The 17,345-nt window shown below is 44.9% G+C and overlaps 1 protein-coding gene across 1 annotated transcript in view; it reads right to left on the reverse strand.

The window, feature by feature from the left end:
- The window catches only part of Niban1 (niban apoptosis regulator 1), a 153,443-nt gene extending 148,205 nt beyond the window's left edge, over positions 1–5,238 (reverse strand). The window contains exon 1 of the mRNA XM_050162924.1: positions 5,056–5,238. Within this exon, the coding sequence (XP_050018881.1) occupies positions 5,056–5,110 (55 nt within the window). The 5' untranslated portion in view covers positions 5,111–5,238. The remainder of the gene's footprint in view (positions 1–5,055) is intronic.
- Between the last annotated feature and the right edge of the window lie 12,107 nt (positions 5,239–17,345).

Raw genomic sequence — 17,345 nt, forward strand, 5'->3', positions numbered from 1 at the left:
AGTTGGAAAATAAAGATATATAAGTGTGTGTGTATAAATAGTATTTTTATAGACCAGAATAAATTTATACTGGACCTTCCCCTTCTTTTTGCTCTCCCTCTCTATTCTTTTTTGGGAGCTGCAATTCCCCCCTCTCCTAAAAAGAGGCTGATCCAGGCTGGGGAGAGAGATGGCTCGGTGGTTAGGGGTGAGCACTGCCCCAGGGCAGTGGTGGAGCTTTAACGGCAGCACGGGGGAGGCAGAGGCAGGCTGCCCTAACGCTAATACCAATGAAACACTAATTACCATTCTCTACTGTCTTTCCATCAATTTTTCTTAAAGGAACCCAAATGGCTGGGATACACCGGGCCACAGATAACAGAGACATTTATATTCGTTAAAATAAGGCTTCTCCATGTACAATAGCAATTCCACAAATAACAGTGGCTTATATAAGACACATTTGATTTCTCTCTTATTAAAGTCCAAAGGAAGTTAGTCCCAGGCTTCTTATGGAGGTTCTACTTATGTGAATCCCACAGGAACTGAGGCCGCTTTCATCCCTCAACTCTGCTCTGTAATAGCTTCCTTAAAAGAATAAGTCGTTGTCCAAACTGGCTGATCCAGACAGCATCAAGGACAGGACCAAAAAAAAAAAAGTATTCCTGTCCACTTTGACCTCTGTCTGGACCAGTAACTTCCTTGAAAGATGTGACACTTTTACTTAGATCCCATAGACCAAAAGTCAGCTGCATATCCTCATCTCGATGCAAAGGAGGCTAGGAATATCTTTATTATGAGGGTTCATTTGGACACTTAAAAACTGTATGTCCCACTGTTGGAGACAGAAGGGAAATCACTAAGGAGATTACTAGCAATCTTCCTCATCTCTTCTTGGCTTTTTTGAGATTGGGTCTTATTGTTGAGTAGTAATTTCCTCGAGGCTAAAACCTTCCATCTTGGAGGGAATTCTTTTTTTAATTTTTTATTCATTTTACATTCCAATTACAGTTCTTTCTCCCTCCCCTCCTCCTGCTCCCCCCTCCTCCCAACAACTCACCCCCATCCACTCCTCTGAAAGGGTAAGGCCTCCCATGGGGAGATAAAAAAGTCTGGCACATTACGTTGTGGGCTGAGCAAGGCATCCCACCATAGGGAAGTGGGTCCCAAAAAGCCAGCCTGTGCACCAGGAATAGATCATGGTCCCACCGCCAGGGGCAGGAGGAAAACTTCTTAAGACATAGACATAAAGAGAGAGTAGAGCAGCAGAATATTTTAGGACAGGATTTTTACAAGGAGGTAAAACAACAGGATGTTCTAGGGGGAGGTAAAATGCATCATTCTGCAAGGAAGCACCTTAAGACGGGAAGTAAACAATTCAAGATAGCTTCAGGAAATCCCTGAAACTGACCAACTTCACTAGGCCCCTCCCTCAACAAGAGTGTATAAACAAGCAGAAAAGACTTCTGAGAGTCACTCTCAGACAAAACAAGCTGCACAGAAGACTCTGCTAGCCAAGTCCAGCAGCCTGGAAGAAGCACAGACTCCCTCAACTGCCTAGAAGAAACGGAGACCAGCCAAGCTGACAAGAAGAGATTCACACCAACAGTCACCTCTCTCCAACCCGCTGAGCTGCCTGCAGGCTGTGCAGTGTGCTCCAGATTGCCAGCTATTCTGAGCTGTCACCTATGCTAGGGCAGGCTTTGGTGATGCAGCTCATGCAGAGGACCCTGGTTCAGTCCCCAGCATCCAAATCAGGTGGCTCACAACTACCTGTAAGTCCAATTCTGGTGGGGGAGGGGGGACTACTGCTCTCTTCTGGCCTCCAGGGGCACCCACACATACATGGTACACACAAAACCCACAAAGGTACACAGACATACACCTAAATCTTAAAAATAAACCTGAAACTCATTAAAGGTATCAATTCATGGATGACTATTTCAAAACAAAAAAAGTCATTGATCCCTTCCTTCTAAGGCTGACACTGACAGCGAGTTCAGGAAAAGATCTCTCTCCCCCTCTCCTCATTCAGCCGAGGCTGGCTTTGAACTCTTGCTGCTCCCGTCTTCACCTCTGTCGTGCAAGCATTGCACACGGGCATCATGGCACCCAACTGAAGAACAGTTTCCTTAAGCGCTTGCTTAACTATTTCCTCCACTCAGTCATCAGGTTGGTGGCAGGCACCTTTAACCACTGAAGCCATCTCGTGGGCCCTAAGTAGGTCAGACACAGTTTCCTTAACTACTTGCTGGTAGCAGGCCCACATGCGCCCACCAAACCCATGCTGCACCATCTCCTCCAGGCTTACACAGTCCTCTAAGGATACCCTGTGTGGAGGAGCTCAGATTTGTTTCCTTTCTCATTCTCTCAAAGTGCCATAGCAGTTCTAGTTTGCTGCAGTTGCTTATTCTTTGTAGAGGAGGGAGCGTGTAATGTCACAGCGGAGTGAGAAGACTGAAGGGCGTTGTGTGGGAGCTGTCTCTCTCCTCCTACCATGTGAACTGAACCCAGGCCACTAGTTTTAGCAGCAAGTGTGTCTACCTGCCCAGCCATTTCGTCAGGCCTTCTTTTAAGGGTGTACTACGTTTATTTGTTTATGGAAGGGTGCATGCATACCACAGTGTGTAGAAGTCAGTTCTCTCTTTAACAAGTAAATTCTTTTCTTTTTTTTTCTTTTTGGTTTTCAAAGACAAGGTTTCTCTGTGTAGCCCTGTCTATCCTGGAACTTGCTCTGTAGACCAGGCTGGCCTCAAACTCAGATTATAAGAATCCAACTCAGTAGTTTTACTGACGGCTGGCCTGAAAGTCAATAAAGACAGAGCGCTAGAAAGTGCTAATGTTCTCAAAGTACAGCCGCTTCAAACAGATACCAACTTAGCAACGCTTAAAATGTGTAGACTAGTTACTCAGTGCCCAGGCAAAGTCCAAAACAAGTTACTGCCTCAACAACAGAAGCTTTCAAATCCACTTTCACTGCGGCCACCTTATGAGGAGCAGATCATAAAACGGAATTTAAATTCGACCTTCAATCCTCCAATTGGTTTACTTACAATTAAATCAAAGCTTGAGGACATTTATGGGCTAAAGGATAGGCAGAGGAATAAATGTAGGGTTATGGTTTTCTTCAGGGACCTAAAGCTTCGAAACTGCCGGGAAATCAGAGCCCTGTGATCTTCTTTTGCTCAAGCAGGAACAATTCCCAGCGATTTTTCCAAGGCTCCTTTCCCTTCTAGTGTGATCTGTGCTGTCTCAGGAAGCACAGGCTCATTATCCCCAGAGGTATTTTAACTCTTCTCTGCCTTCCCCACTACACATACCATGAAAGCCTTCTTCCCAAGCCTCTTCCGAATTCCGAAGAGCGAAAGACTGACAGGGGATGTAATGACTGTGGTTTTACTCGCTTACACATGTTCATTGTGTGTGCATTACATATTGATTTTGATAAAGAGGGTGACATTTTTCCTCATTTGAGTACAAAGCTCGCAGCAGGCACAACAAAGCCCCGACCTTGAAGTGTGTAAACTAGCTTATCTCCAACCCTGCCAAGGGTCCTGCTACCCACAGAAGTCTAGGCAGTGACTTTAAGTGCTTCTAACTATGTAGTGAAACATCTTATGAGTCCCATGAGCACGATTCTGCTCACAGGTGAATGTAAGCCCCTTGTTAGTGTTGTTACATCTCTGAGCCCTGTACTGGGGGGAAAAAGCAAATTAACAATTCTAGGGGTAAGATGGGCTTAGTCTTTAGCTAAGTAAAACATCCATCATTTCTCTCTTCCACAGAGGGACAAGTGACTAAGTTTTATCCCCCGACATTGTCAGTTGCTGATGATTCTCTATGTGGAAGTACAGAAGCAAGAATCTGGGTAATCAATAAGAGCCTCAGCCCTTCGTGTGCTTTTGTATGGTAGCCTTTAAAAAATGTTTTGAAACGTCGTGACTAAGAACAAATATGACTAAAGAAATGGGTAAATGTTTTCTATATAGGCATAACCTCAAGGTCCAGAAAAGGGACATCAAGAAAAACCTCACTGTTTCTTTTAAAGATTTACAGTAAAACTTGGAGCTGCCGAGTACATATTTTCAAATATGGCACTTTGGAAGCCAGGAACGGGTCTCATCAAATTTACAAGCTAGCTAGAGCGTCAGTGGCTGAGGGCAAGATTGGGGTGGGTGGAGCAGGAGCCAAAGACACAGAAAGATAAGGAGTCAAGACTTCCTGCTGTTTCTGTTCGGTTTGGTTTTGGTTTCTTCAGCCTGTCTCTCTTGACTAAGTCACTCCTCGGTATCTCAAGATCTCCTAAAAAGAGTTTCTCTCCATCTACAATTTTAACAACTGTTGCAAAACACGCCAAGCTTCCCCTTTTGCTTTCCTCCTCTCAGGGGAAAGAAAGGAACCATCCAACCTGAAAAGGTGACGACTTCATCCTTTCTGTTTCTGATGAAATCGCCCTGCAATTGGTGTGAAGTTCGGGAGAGGTGTGGCCTGCGCTGCACTTTACAAAACCCGGCCAGTATGACCCAGAGGGAAATTCTGCTCGACTGGTCAGGAATCCCCCCCACCCCACCCACACCCACACAAGGAAATCTCTAAACTCGAAGGAATATCCCCAGAAACCTCTGCGGCCACTTTTAGAAACCACTCAGAGCCAAGCACAAGCAAGAGAAATGTTTCCCCGTCAGGGAAAGAACAGATTCTGAGGGAGAGGGACGCGCGCGTGAGGGGATGGGGAGGCTGGGGTGGGACGGGGGAGTAGGGACAACGACAGAGTCTTCTCCAGCCTTCCTGAGAGGACTTGCCTCACCGGGGCGTCCTGGTGCATCCCGCATCACCGCATTCCGAGTCTCCTCCCCACCGGAGCCGCGCGGGTGCTTGAAACACCGGACACCGGGTTCCGGGTGGCGAGTGCGTGTCTAGGTGCCCAAAGCCCGCGAGTGGCACCAGCTAGCCCGCGCTCGCTGGGGGGTACCGGTGCGCAAGTGACCAGGCTAGCCCTGGCAATGCGCTGCCCTGAAGGTGACTAGGCTAGTCCCGGCTCTGTGCCGCCCTGCAGCCCCGGAGGGGCGGTCGTACCTCGGATGTAGGCGCACTTGCCCTCGTCCAACTGGCTGGAGGCCGAGCCGCCCATGGCCGCGGTGCCGCACGCGAGACAGAGGACTAACACCGGCTGTCTGCTGCTAGCTGCTGAAGGTGGATGCGACAGGGAACTGGCGCTATAATTAAAGGGCCAACTTCCTCGAGAGGCGTCGCCGGCGCGGGCGCCTCCTCCTCCAGGTCCGCGCCCTCGGAAGACGTGTGGGCTGGCCCGGGGGCTGTCTTCCCGCCCTCGCTCTGCTGTTGAGCCCCCGGGGGGCTATCCAAGGAACTCCAGGGACCGAAAAAGGACTTCCCTCCTCTTGGCTGTCTTTTCACCAGTTTGGGGACAACCCAGACACACCGTGGAGAGAGTAGAGTGGATCATCACTTCCAGGTGACCGTAAACCTCTGCCAGCTGGAAGCTTCATTACCTCTGTCCCACAAGATGGAGATCAAAAGCCCATTTGCCTTCCTGTTCTCCAGCCACCTGTCCAAAGCCTGTTTTCAAAGACACCCCCCCTTGCCCGGAAGTATGGGAAGCTTGGAGGAGCCATACCTTCCTGCAACCAAGTAGTTGGATTTAGGAGGTGGGAAGTGAAGGGGGAGCTGGGGAGAGCAATGGAAAAGTCTAGCGAACACCAAGTGGATCCCATACATTCTAAGGTCTGCCTGGGACTCACGGACCTGTCTTTGAGGGTCTCATCTTACCGGATGGGAAATAGCTGGTAGGAGACCACAGTGTTCCTTTCCCGGCAACTGCTCTTCAGCTTGGCAGCCTCAAGCAAGATCAGCCTGGGCAGAGGGATCGCCCTGGTTTCTTTCTGTTCTTAGTGGTCAGATTTTTAGCAATTCCTACCAACTTAACGAAGCCTGAAGAGAACTTTAAGCCAGTTCTCCAGAACATGACCGCAAATGTTTCTCACAGCTCACACCCCAGATCTCCCACACCCTGCATACATCCGTCTAATTTCAAAGTCCAATGTCCTGCAAATTTTTACATCTTCCCCTGTCCTCATTTCGCCAAGGAGAACCTCGTGTGTTACTCTCTGGCTGCTCCATTTCTTTCCAGTCAGCTCTGAACTGCTAATATCCCTGGGCTAGAGAGTAGTGTGCTGGCTTAGCATTCTGGAAGCTCTGGGTTTGAGTCTCAGCAAATCAAAAACAGGGTGTGGTAGTGCACGTCTGTAGTCCCAGCACTCTGGGAAGTAGATGCAGGAGGAGTGGGCTACACAGAGATTTGGAAACTAAGAGGGAGGAGGAGGTCACCCTGGTTTACGGGGCAAGTTCCAGGACAGCCAGAGGCCAGAAGAGATACACGGAGAAATCCTGTCTTGAAAAAACCACTGCATGTGTGTGGTAGACAGACAGACAGACAGACAGACAGACAGACAGACAGACAGACAGACAAAACACCTATACACATAAAAGAATATCTTTTTAAAATATTCTGACTGGCTCTTGAAGTATATTTTTTCTGAGCAGTACTAATTCCTTCTATTAAATAAATTGATCCAATTACACCTCAGAATTCTGTTCTTTTTGAGCACAGCCGACTTGGATCTCCTGCCCAAAGCAGGTTTAGTTTGTCTCTACTTGTATAGTTTATCTGCGTTGGAGAAGCAAGGGATTATTCTGATTTATCTCTCTTCGCTCTGTCGTACATCCCCAGGTGGAAAGATTTGTATGGAGCCGAATCGCCAGTCCTGAACTGGCAAATTCAGCTTTGACTCCCTGACTGGTCATGTGACCTGGTCAAATTGCCTAACTCCCCGCCTTGTGGTAACCTTTTCTCACTGTGAAAAAATGCTGAGGATAATCGGCTTATCAGAATTAGTGTCTCTCTGGCCCACAGTTCAGAGGGTTCAGCAGTCACGTGGCCTTCAAGCTTGTGTCCGCACAGCAGCTCTTGAAGTGTTTTTTTTTTTTGTTGTTTTTTTTTTTTAAGACAAGGCTTAGAAAATCCAGGCTGGCCTGGAACCTACAATTAATTCTCCTATCCTGTTTCCTTACTATGAACACACCCCTGGCACCTGGCTCAACACATCGTGGCAGAACAGGTAGCAGGGTTGCTGGTCACCTCACAGCAGGTGGGAATTGTGGGCGAGAGGGGGGGGAGGGGGAGCGTGGTATCTTAGTATCTCCTTCAAAAACACTCACAAGACTCTAGTTCCTAACAGTTCCCACCCTTCTACAGCACCACGGGCTGAGGACTAAGGTTTCAAATACATGAACATTTGGGGATCATCCCTATGTGGGCTTCTTCAGCAGTTACATGGAGATAGTTATACTCGCCTTATGGACCATTGTCAAAATCAAGTTTCGGTGGGTCTTGAAGCACTTAACATATCCCAAGGAGCATAGTAAGAGGGCAGTGGGTGGATGCTGGGGTTGTTATCACAAGAGCAAGACTGGAAATGAAGGGCATTTCTGCCCCTTCCTCCTGAGTGCGGGGTTAAAGGTGTGTGCCATCACCTCCTGGACATTTCTAGGATTTTAACTGACCCTTCAGATCATTGATGCTACATCAAGAAACAGGTGTTTCCCGCCCTCCTGCCCAAAAACAAAGATAATCTGTCTCTCTCGATGGTTCATAGGAAAAAAATAAGAAATTCATTATTTTGATCTCTTTTATTTCCTTCAGGTGGGGAACACATGCAACAGTGGCCATGTGAGCAGGGAGGACAACTTGCCAGAGTTAGTTCTCTCCTGATCTACCGTGTCATCCCAGGAATTGAACTCAAGTCATCAAACTTGGCCCCTCTGCCCACTAAGCCATCTAGCTGACCCCCAGAATTCTTTCTGTTTTTTAATTTCAGTCTTAGTATTTAATCTTTGCAAATCCTGTGTGAGCATCATTTTGTTAATTACACATTAAAACGAGTCTCTGAGCAATTCAATAACTTTATGAACCCAATTCAATTTCATACAACTCAAACCATCTAGTTTAGACGTCCCCTGGGCGATGCTAGTTTCTGCCAGCGTCAATGCATTTTGCTTTGAAACATTCTTAAGGCCTCCTCTCTCAGATCAATATCACAGCCTGAAATGATTTGCATATGCGCTAAGATATAATTCATATACCTTAAAATCCACACATTTGGATTATCCTTTTAAAGAAGACAAGATTTTAATAAATATTGAATACTCTTTTGGGGGGGGGCAGATTTTGAGACAGGGTTTCTCTGTGTGATGCTGGCTGACCTAGAACTCGCTCTATAGTCCAGGCTTGGCCTCAGTCTTGGCAAAGATCCACCTGCCTCTGCCTCCTGAGTGCTGGGTTAGAGACACATGCCACCACCGCCTGGCCTATAGTTAATACTATTAAAGCTTGTGTGCTTGGAGATTTCCTTGCATGTCATGGAACTATGAACTCCTTATTTTCTGTGTTCCCATTCAGGATAGAGGGCTCCGTTACTGGGCTATGTAATTAATTGCTCGCTGGGTGAAACTGGAGCTGTAACTCTGTCATTGCATGATTGCTAAGTACATGAAGTACTACACCAGTGATACAATTTAATCTCCATAAGCCCACTGAAGGAAGTACTATTTTTATTACCATTTTTTGCAGTGAGGCAAACAGTTAGGAGTGTGACTAAGGTTGCCCATGTGTTCTGGGTTATCTGATACTACAGCTCATCTTTTTAAACCCTGTGCTGGTGCTTTGTCCTAAAACTTGATTTTGTTTGTTTTTTGTAAGTAACCTAGGTTTTACTACAAAGAATTAAATGACATCGTTAAATTAAAAGAAAGGATAAAGATCACACAAGCCAGTACCGGTATCTGCATAAACCCAATTATCAGCTTGATGTAAATTCTTACAGATTTACTGATTATGAACGTATGAGCAGTTATGACTTTTAATTGTATATAACTTACAATAGTTATTTATTCGAGTGAAATGGTGCTTTAATACATAATTTTATGTATTTTTGTCTTAATTTTATCCAGAATATTTCTACTTAGTCAATATCTAGCTCCGGGTCGGAGATATTTCACTGTATAAATGGGGCTGACATCAGCCACTCACCAGCAGCTGTGTGTGTGCCTCTTTCCCCATGCCTCCACCACAGTACAGATTCTCATAGTGTTTATTATTTTATCAGCCATTAGTCCTTTCAGTATTTCTCAGTTTAGGCATCCAAATGAGGATGATATTCTGTTGTTCAGATTTGACGTTCCTAGCAACGAGCCTTGAATTTTTTTTCCCCATGGACTTTCTGGCCACCTGCGATCCTTCTTGTGAGTTTGAAAGGGTCTTGACTTAAGCGGTAACAGCGTCAATCCTCTTGCTGTACCATATCCTGCCAGTTAAGCTTCTTCTTCTTATGGAAACATATTTTCCCATGTTTTTTGTTGAATTTTCTCCTTTGAACACTGGGCTCACCGTAGGCAGACCTGTCCATCAATTAAGTCTGTCTCTGGCACCATCTGTGTTTCCTCAACAGTCATCTTTATCTTTTTTTATGTAACGTCCAGCGTCTAACGTCTTAGAGTATGTGGCTTGTGGGATTTTATACAAAATGAATTGGTTATTGGAAGTCATTTTATGAGTTTTTTTAAAGCATTCTTCTATTTCTCAGGGGCCTTGCAGTTTGTTGAAATGAGTTAATTTCTTCTATCAGGGTGGAAAAATAAAACTGTTTCTATCCTTATTCCCGCACTAACTTGCTTTGTGGTTTGGGGAAATAGCTCCAGTTATCTTTCTTCCCTCGTGTTTATTTGTTTGGGTGTTGTTTTACTTTATTTTTAGTTTTGGGTTTAAGTTTGGAGTATGTGGTATGTGTTGCTTGTTTGTTTGGGCTTTTTTTTTTTTTTGTAGTTTTGGGTTTAAGTTTGGAGTATGTGGTATGTGTTGCTTGTTTGTTTGGGTTTTTTTTTTTTTTTTTTTTTTTGGTTTTAAGTTTGGAGTATGTGGTATGTGTTGCTTGTTTGTTTGGGTTTTTTTTTTTTTTTTTTTTTTTTTTTTTTTTTTTGAGACAGGGTTTCTCTGTGTAGCCCTGGCTGTCCTGGAACTGACTCTGTAGACCAGGCTGGCATTGAACCCAGAGATCTGCCTGCCTCTGCCTCCTGACTGCTGGTTGTTTTGGATTTTTTTAGACACTCTTTAGTAGCCCAGGTTGGCCCCAAAATTACTAAACAAGAATGGCCTTGAACTCCTGATCCTCCCACCTCTCCCCTCCAACCTCTGGGATTAGAAGTGTGTGCTTCCAGATGAACTCACAAAGACCGTGGCAGCCTGCACAGGGCTTGCACAGATCCAAGGTAGACAAGGTCGCAGCACTGAGAAGGAGAGGGAGACATGAGCTCCCATCCTTAACCAAGCTCTCTCCAACTGACGACCATTTGCAAAGGAAAAATTAGTTTTCTCCAATAGAGTCTCACTCTGGCTGCACAAAACACACTTGGTGGTGGCCCCTGCTCAACAAAAGCAAACTCAATAGTATTTTTGTACATTTTTTGGTCTCGTGTTGCTTTGGGCATTTTTTATCTTACAGGTCTTTTGTTTGTATATTATGGCTTCCAGTTTTGTGCTTTTATGAGTTTTGTGTTTATGTGTGTGTGTTTCTTATGTTTTCCTTTGTGTGCTTATTGTCATTTTATGGTTTTTTTGTTTCTTTTACTTGCTTTTTTGCTTTCTAAAAAGAAAGAGAAAGAACTTGACTAACTGGATGGATAGGGAGATGGGGAGGATCCAGGACGAGATGAGGAAGGGGAAACCATGATCAAAATGTATTGTATAAAAAATTATTTTTAATTTAAAGAAAACGGGAAAAGTATGTGCTCTGTCCAACATAACTCCAGTTTTCTAAGGTTTGTATTGCAGGCCTTTAAGTTAAGATCGTATGAAAAGCAAATATCATATATACATTTTTACATATCATGCTAGCATGTGTTCTCTAACTGAAGCTAGTGTGACAACGTCCATGAAAAGGTACTCTTGCTGCTTCTGTGGCTGCTGTTGTTTGCTTTTTATCAATATTGGTTCTTTCTCCTCATATGTTTATTACAGTACTTATGTGACCAGCATCGCAGACTAGAGGGAGAGCCCATACCAGTAGAAGGAAAAAGTACATCTATTTTTTAAAATTACTTATTATAATTGTGTGTACATGTATGTGTGTTCACACTCATGTGCAGCCCATAATATGTGTGTGCACGCACTAGTGCCACAGCACTTACTTGGAGGTCGGAGGACAACCAACTTAGTGTAGTGGGTTCTCTCTTCCGCCTAAATATGGACACAAGGTTTGAGTCCAGGATCTCAGGTCTCCAGGCTTGCATGACAAGAGCTCTTACCCACTAAACCTTCTCACTGGGCCCTACATTTTAATTCTATGTTTGAAATTTTATATATAATATATGTTAGGCTATAGTATTAGTTTATATACATACATACACACACAGCTGTTTTCAGAATACTCTATAGAAAGCTAAGCTGACTAAACGCTTTCTGGAGGGAGCCAGCCTTTCATGGATATTCTGTAGACAGTATTCAGTTGGGGTCCAGAGTGTGTAAAGTCTGGCTTTTAGAGAGAGATCAATTTTGGTTTTTCTTTTCTCTTTTTCCTTTTTTTGTTTTTATGGGTAAGTGTTAGCACACACTTTTAATCCTTCACTCAGGCAGAGGCGTTCAAGGCCAGCCTTGTCTACAGAGGTCTGACCCAGGGTTGCATAGTGAGATCTTGTTTTCAAAAAGAAAAAAAAAACATAGACTATTTTTGAGTTAAGAAACATTTATTCCAATGTGAACTATGGCAAATAAAGGCTTAGAGTTAGAGATGCTGACTCGAGCCAGGGACATTTGGTGCCTAATACACCTTCAAATCCAAGAAGACCAGAGTAGCCCAGTCACCTTTGGAGAAAGCTATAGCCATGTTGCTGCCCGGTAGCCAGATTCTACTGAAGACCTAAGAAAGCTCCACCCATGGGGGGGGGGGGGGAGATGTTGAGTTTAGTGCACAAAGGGAAGAGCGCCACCTGCTGGGATGCCAATGATACTCCGTGCCCGGGCGGGGCCTCCAGGCCGAAACGTGAACACCAGTCCTATGAGGTTTAACCTAGCCTGCCTCCAGCTAGAGCTGTGTAACAGTCATTTGACACCCTTGTGGTTCTTTACAAACGCTTCTTTTTTTCTCAGTTCACAAATGAATAGCTGTCCTAGAACGACATTTCCCGGAGGTCCAGTCTATTATTTAATAGTGCAAGCTTGTACTCACCATGTACAATATACATTATTATTATATTAATATTATATTAATTTTAATTCGGTTTATAAAGAGCAGTTTCCTGTGCTTGTTATAGTACAAATCACCAATTGACTAGTTCCCGCGGTCGGGTATCAATAGCTGCTGGAAAGAGGCTTGCCTGGCTTCTGACTTTGAGTGGCGTGCGTTAAGTGGAGAGCTGGGAAGACACATGGAATCAGCGGGACTGGAACGCCGAGGTGAAGACGGCTGTCGTAGCGCTAGCATTTGCGCAATTTCTCCGTGCAGTGGTTTTCAAATACAGAGTGAGTTTTAGTAATGCAGACCACATCCCCCCACACTTATGAACGGTTACACTCACAAGTGGGATGAGGAGTGGCGAAGAGATGCCCAGAAATTTATGAATGGAAAGAATATACCTATTCCTAGTTGGCATGACTGACTATCCCTGATCAAATTGTCTTCATCCACACCTCTTTAAATTCTGCCTCCTGTCCATGGTGTACCACTTATCTCCCTGAAGTTACACGTTATAACGTTATCATATGAAACACAGTTCTAGTTGATCAGATTGCGTTCCACTTAAAATTGAGCTAAAATGAGCTCACTCCCAGAGTAACATTTGAAGGTGAAGAATGAACAAGTAAACTCCGAGTGTTCACACACAGGTATTACGCTAATCTATTCCTAACCCAGGCCGGTCACGGTCTTGACCAGGATTATTGGTTTTAAGGAAGACTGGTATCCCCTGGATTGCTAAACTAACACTCTAAATCCTGAGCTGCCAAATGGGTGTTCACCAACCAGAAAGAGAGCGCCTGCTTGAAAGAAGAGTTGTTCTGACCAGGGCTCATTAGTTTTATCCGGATTTATCCAGTTCTACAAAACAATAAAGCTGCCTGGGTTTTTCTTGGTTGTTTTGTTTAACTATGAAGTGGATTTCTGTCTTCCTTTCCATCCTTGAGCGTTTTGATAAATATGGGGCTTAAATAGTGCTTATTGGCAAGATAAGATCATTCTGCGGCTGTATTATATCCTTATGTATGGCTGGTTAAGACAGCTATAAGTGGACACCCTTTCCTATGACTGGCAGCAGCCTATGCCAGCAAGGGTCAGTTCTCGCGGTGTACGGCCATTTATTTTCCTTAGTGATCCGTCGTTCTTTATAGTCCATTTGGAAAGTGATTTTCTTTCATCCAAGACATCTGATTGATTATCGACGGTATTATACACCAATTCCAGCTTGGATTTAAAGATAGCTGGCTCAAATTTTGCCAAGAGACTCAAAGTTTTTCTACAAATTACGACCTGTGAGCACACACAAGCACACACGTGCACACATTTCCAACTTACATCTGACTCCTTTTTAAAATAGATTCAAAAAATTGTAAATTTTAGCTCCAGTCATGATACAAATAAAGAGGGAGGCATTGCAGAATTTGGATTTGAGTTAAATCAGATCTACAGAAACTAAAACGCCCTAATGGTTCTGCTTTACATGATACTATTAAAGTTAGAGCCATATAGGTTACATAGCTTCCTCCTGGAATTGTTGTTGGAAATTACTGCTGCAAGAGCTGTAATAACTTTAATTTGGAGGGTTCCTAGGTGGAAACGCTACGCAAAGTACGTATTAGTAGGAGCCCTGCTAAAAAAACAAAACAGCATCTGTCCCCCAAGTTGCCTGTGTTTCGTTGCTGTTGGTATAACACCTGCTCCATTGAAACACATGTGCCCTTATCTAAATGATAATAACACCAGGCTTCTGCTCGGCACTCAGAAAACGTTTGTTGAGTAAGTGAATGTTTTACACAAGATACAAACTGATACCACATTTTATTTTTTCTGTAGTTGCTCCAGATTCTAAGCCACAGTTCTATGACTGGAGCGGGGGGTCACTTTTTTCTAAACTTTGCGGTCCCGATATTGAAGAAATTGAGGCTAGAAGAAGCCAGGTGACAAGAGGTAGCAAACATTTAGCATGTATTCTTCTCACAGCAGGGAGATGGCACTCAGATAACAGAGACAGCGGCGCAAAACCCCACCTTCAAAGAACTTCTGAGCTTGTGATGAGGAACGGGAAGATGAGCAAACTATGAAGATGCTAACACACAGTGCTGGGCTGAAGAACTGCTGGAAGATGGAAGGGATACCGTGGTTTGACTGATTCTACAGCCCGGAACTGTCCCAGAGACAGAGCAACGTGAAAGCACTATGCACAGAGAAGGAAGAAAAGCTTTGTAAATACCAACTCCAGGACTTGCGAGATAGCTCAGTGCTTGTCACAGAAGTGTGAGGATCTGATCTCACATCTCCAGAACCCTGCAGAAGCAGAGTGGCCCTGGTGGCTACTTGCAATCACAACACTCAGGGACAGAGAATCCCCAGGGCAAGCTGGTTTGCTAGATTAGCTGGCACTGGTCAGCTTTGGGGTCAGTGAGAGAACCTGCCTCAAAAAACAAGGTGGAGATGAACCGAGAAAGATTCCAGAAATCAACTTTTGGCCTTCACATGCATACACACATGTGTACATAGCTGAACACAATGCACTTACATACATGCAAAAACCACATTTGAACATACACTCACATCACACACGTGCGCACACCAAAATGATGAATAATAATAAGCGCAGAAAGGAGACAGGAACACATTTGACATGTTTAATAAAAAGAAAAGCAGCCAAAGTGCTTTAGCTGGAATGAAGAGAGGAAAACAGACAAAGAGGGGAGAAGAGACAATACCACAACCTGTCACACTCTGTGAGCTGGAAAAGGAGCTGAGTTTTATCACAGAATATGCTGAGAGACTGTTTAAAAGATTTTGAGGCAGAGCTGGAGATGAGGGTGAGCCGATAGAGTGTCAGGCCCTGGATTCAGTCCCCAATGCCAGATAAACCCCATATGTGGTAGGTAGCACATGGTTGTAATCCCAGCTCTCAGAAGGTGGAGGCAGGAAGATCAGAAGTTTAAGATTATCCTCCGTTGTTGATAAGCTCTGGGCCAGTCTAGGATACATAAGACTGTCTAAAAACAAATTAGTTCATTAAAAGGATTTTGAGGAGAGGAACCATGTAATTTGATTTGCGTTGCATTTATTGGTTGAAGCGATGGAGAGCAAAGCCAAGGCCTTGGTAGTGGTGAGCATTGAATTACCCTTGAGCTACAGCTCTGGCCCTCCATTGCCGTTTTAGAACAATCACTCTGACTGTCGAGTGGAGAATGGACCAGGAGGGAGGGGAGAGATGTGCCTGAGTGTCTGCTCTGGGGATATGGCTAGTGGAGAACAGGCGGCCAGTGATTCACAGAAGGGAAAACAGCTTTGGGAGCAAGAGTCGGCAGGGAAATTCTGCCACTGTTGAGCCAGCACAGCAGCCTGTGTAGAGAAGCCAAGTATGCACTTCCGGGCCTGAGACTCTGGCTTCTAGGGGAGCGCTTGGGCTGAGAATATCATCATTAGCAGACAGGATGAGAGTCCCCACAGGGAGGGAGCTGCTTGCAGGAAGCTGTGGGAGGTCAAGGCAGGGCTAATGTAGAATGGACCTTATACAAAACTCATTGTTTTCAGCATTGTCAAGTGTACAAGTCACCACATTGTGCAACCATCATCACCGGCAACCCCACTGACCCAAACAGAAATCCTGCGATCATTAAGCAGTGGCTCGCCACGCCTCCCTCTCTACAAGCGCTGCGAGCTGCCAGTCTGCGTTCTGTCGCTGCTGCGAGTTTGCCTAGCCTGGGCTCCTCATCAGAGAGGTTCGGAATATTTCTCCGTTTTGTTTCCACATGATTTCTTCTTTAATTAATTTTTAATTACGTGTATTTGTGGCCGTGTGTGCCTGAGTGTGGGTGCTGGTAAATGGCCGAGGAAGGGGGTCAGCTCCTCTGGAGCTGCAGTTACTGGTGACTGTGAACTGCCCGATGAGGGTACTGGGACCAGAGCGCAGATCCTCTGCAGAGGGATACATGCTCCTAACCGCGGAGCCATCTCACCAGCCCCGCCTTTTCTATCATATTATTCCACTGAGCAAAAAGTCTTCAAGTTTCACATGTAACGTGTTACAGCGTCATTCCTTTCCACATATTGTGTCATTTTCTTTGTTTTGTTTTGTCTGTTTTGCTTTAAGACAGGATCTCATGTAGCCCAGACTGGCCTCAGACTCATTATGTAGCTGAGGATGACTTTAAACTTCTGGTCCTCCTGCCACCATCTCCTGAGTGCCAGCATTACAGGCCAATGTCCCACAGCTGATTTTCCATGGTACTAGGGACTGAACCCAGGGCTTCGTCCTAAACCCAGGGCTTCATTCACACTAGAAAGTCACTTTACCAACTAAACTACATCTCAAGCCCCCATATTGCGCTTTTTGTGATCAGGAAGTTGAAGCAAGTAGTATAGTCATTGTGGATACATCAGGACTAAATCCAAGATTCTAGTTGCACGGTTTGCTGGAGGAGGAAGGAAGGAAGGAAGGAAGAAAGGGAGGGAGGGAGGGAGGGAGGGAGGGAGGGAGGGAGGGAGGGAGGGAGGGAGGAGAGATGGAAACAAATTAACTGGGAGGCTAGAATTGACAGCTAAGTGCAGGAGCAGAGACTTTAAAAAAGAGCAGCAAGGCATCTTGGAGTTGGAAACTACTAGATAATTTGAGAACCAGATAGAAAGCTGCATTCCCACTGATCACAAGGCCTGGTGGGCATTTGCCTGAACAGTTCAGGGAGCTGCAGGCATATGTATAGCACCTACGTATATGGTCTCTTGTTTCTTTGTTGTCTAAAGAAGAAGGTACAAGAGAAGCTAGAGAAACAAGGAAGGGTCCTCAAGCAAGGAAGGATGGAGAAGACGAAGGGAGGGCTCAGTCCACTGACAGAGGAACTTGCAAATGGAAGGAGAGAAATCCCAGATTATGTCCCAAACTGGATTTGGCCAGCCTTGTTGAGAAAGGCAGCCTCATTTAGAGACGCTGATTGAGCCTGGAGACACCATAGGGATGAATACAAGAGAAGTAACCAGTTGGAACTAAAGTAACCAGTATCTTGTACACACAGGATGGAGACCCCCAAATCTCTAAGGCAGATGGGGAAG

Source organism: Alexandromys fortis, unplaced genomic scaffold (assembly GCF_014885135.2).
Source record: "Alexandromys fortis isolate MF-2015 unplaced genomic scaffold, M_Fortis_MF-2015_v1.1 scaffold_126, whole genome shotgun sequence".
Classification (NCBI taxonomy): domain Eukaryota; kingdom Metazoa; phylum Chordata; class Mammalia; order Rodentia; family Cricetidae; genus Alexandromys; species Alexandromys fortis.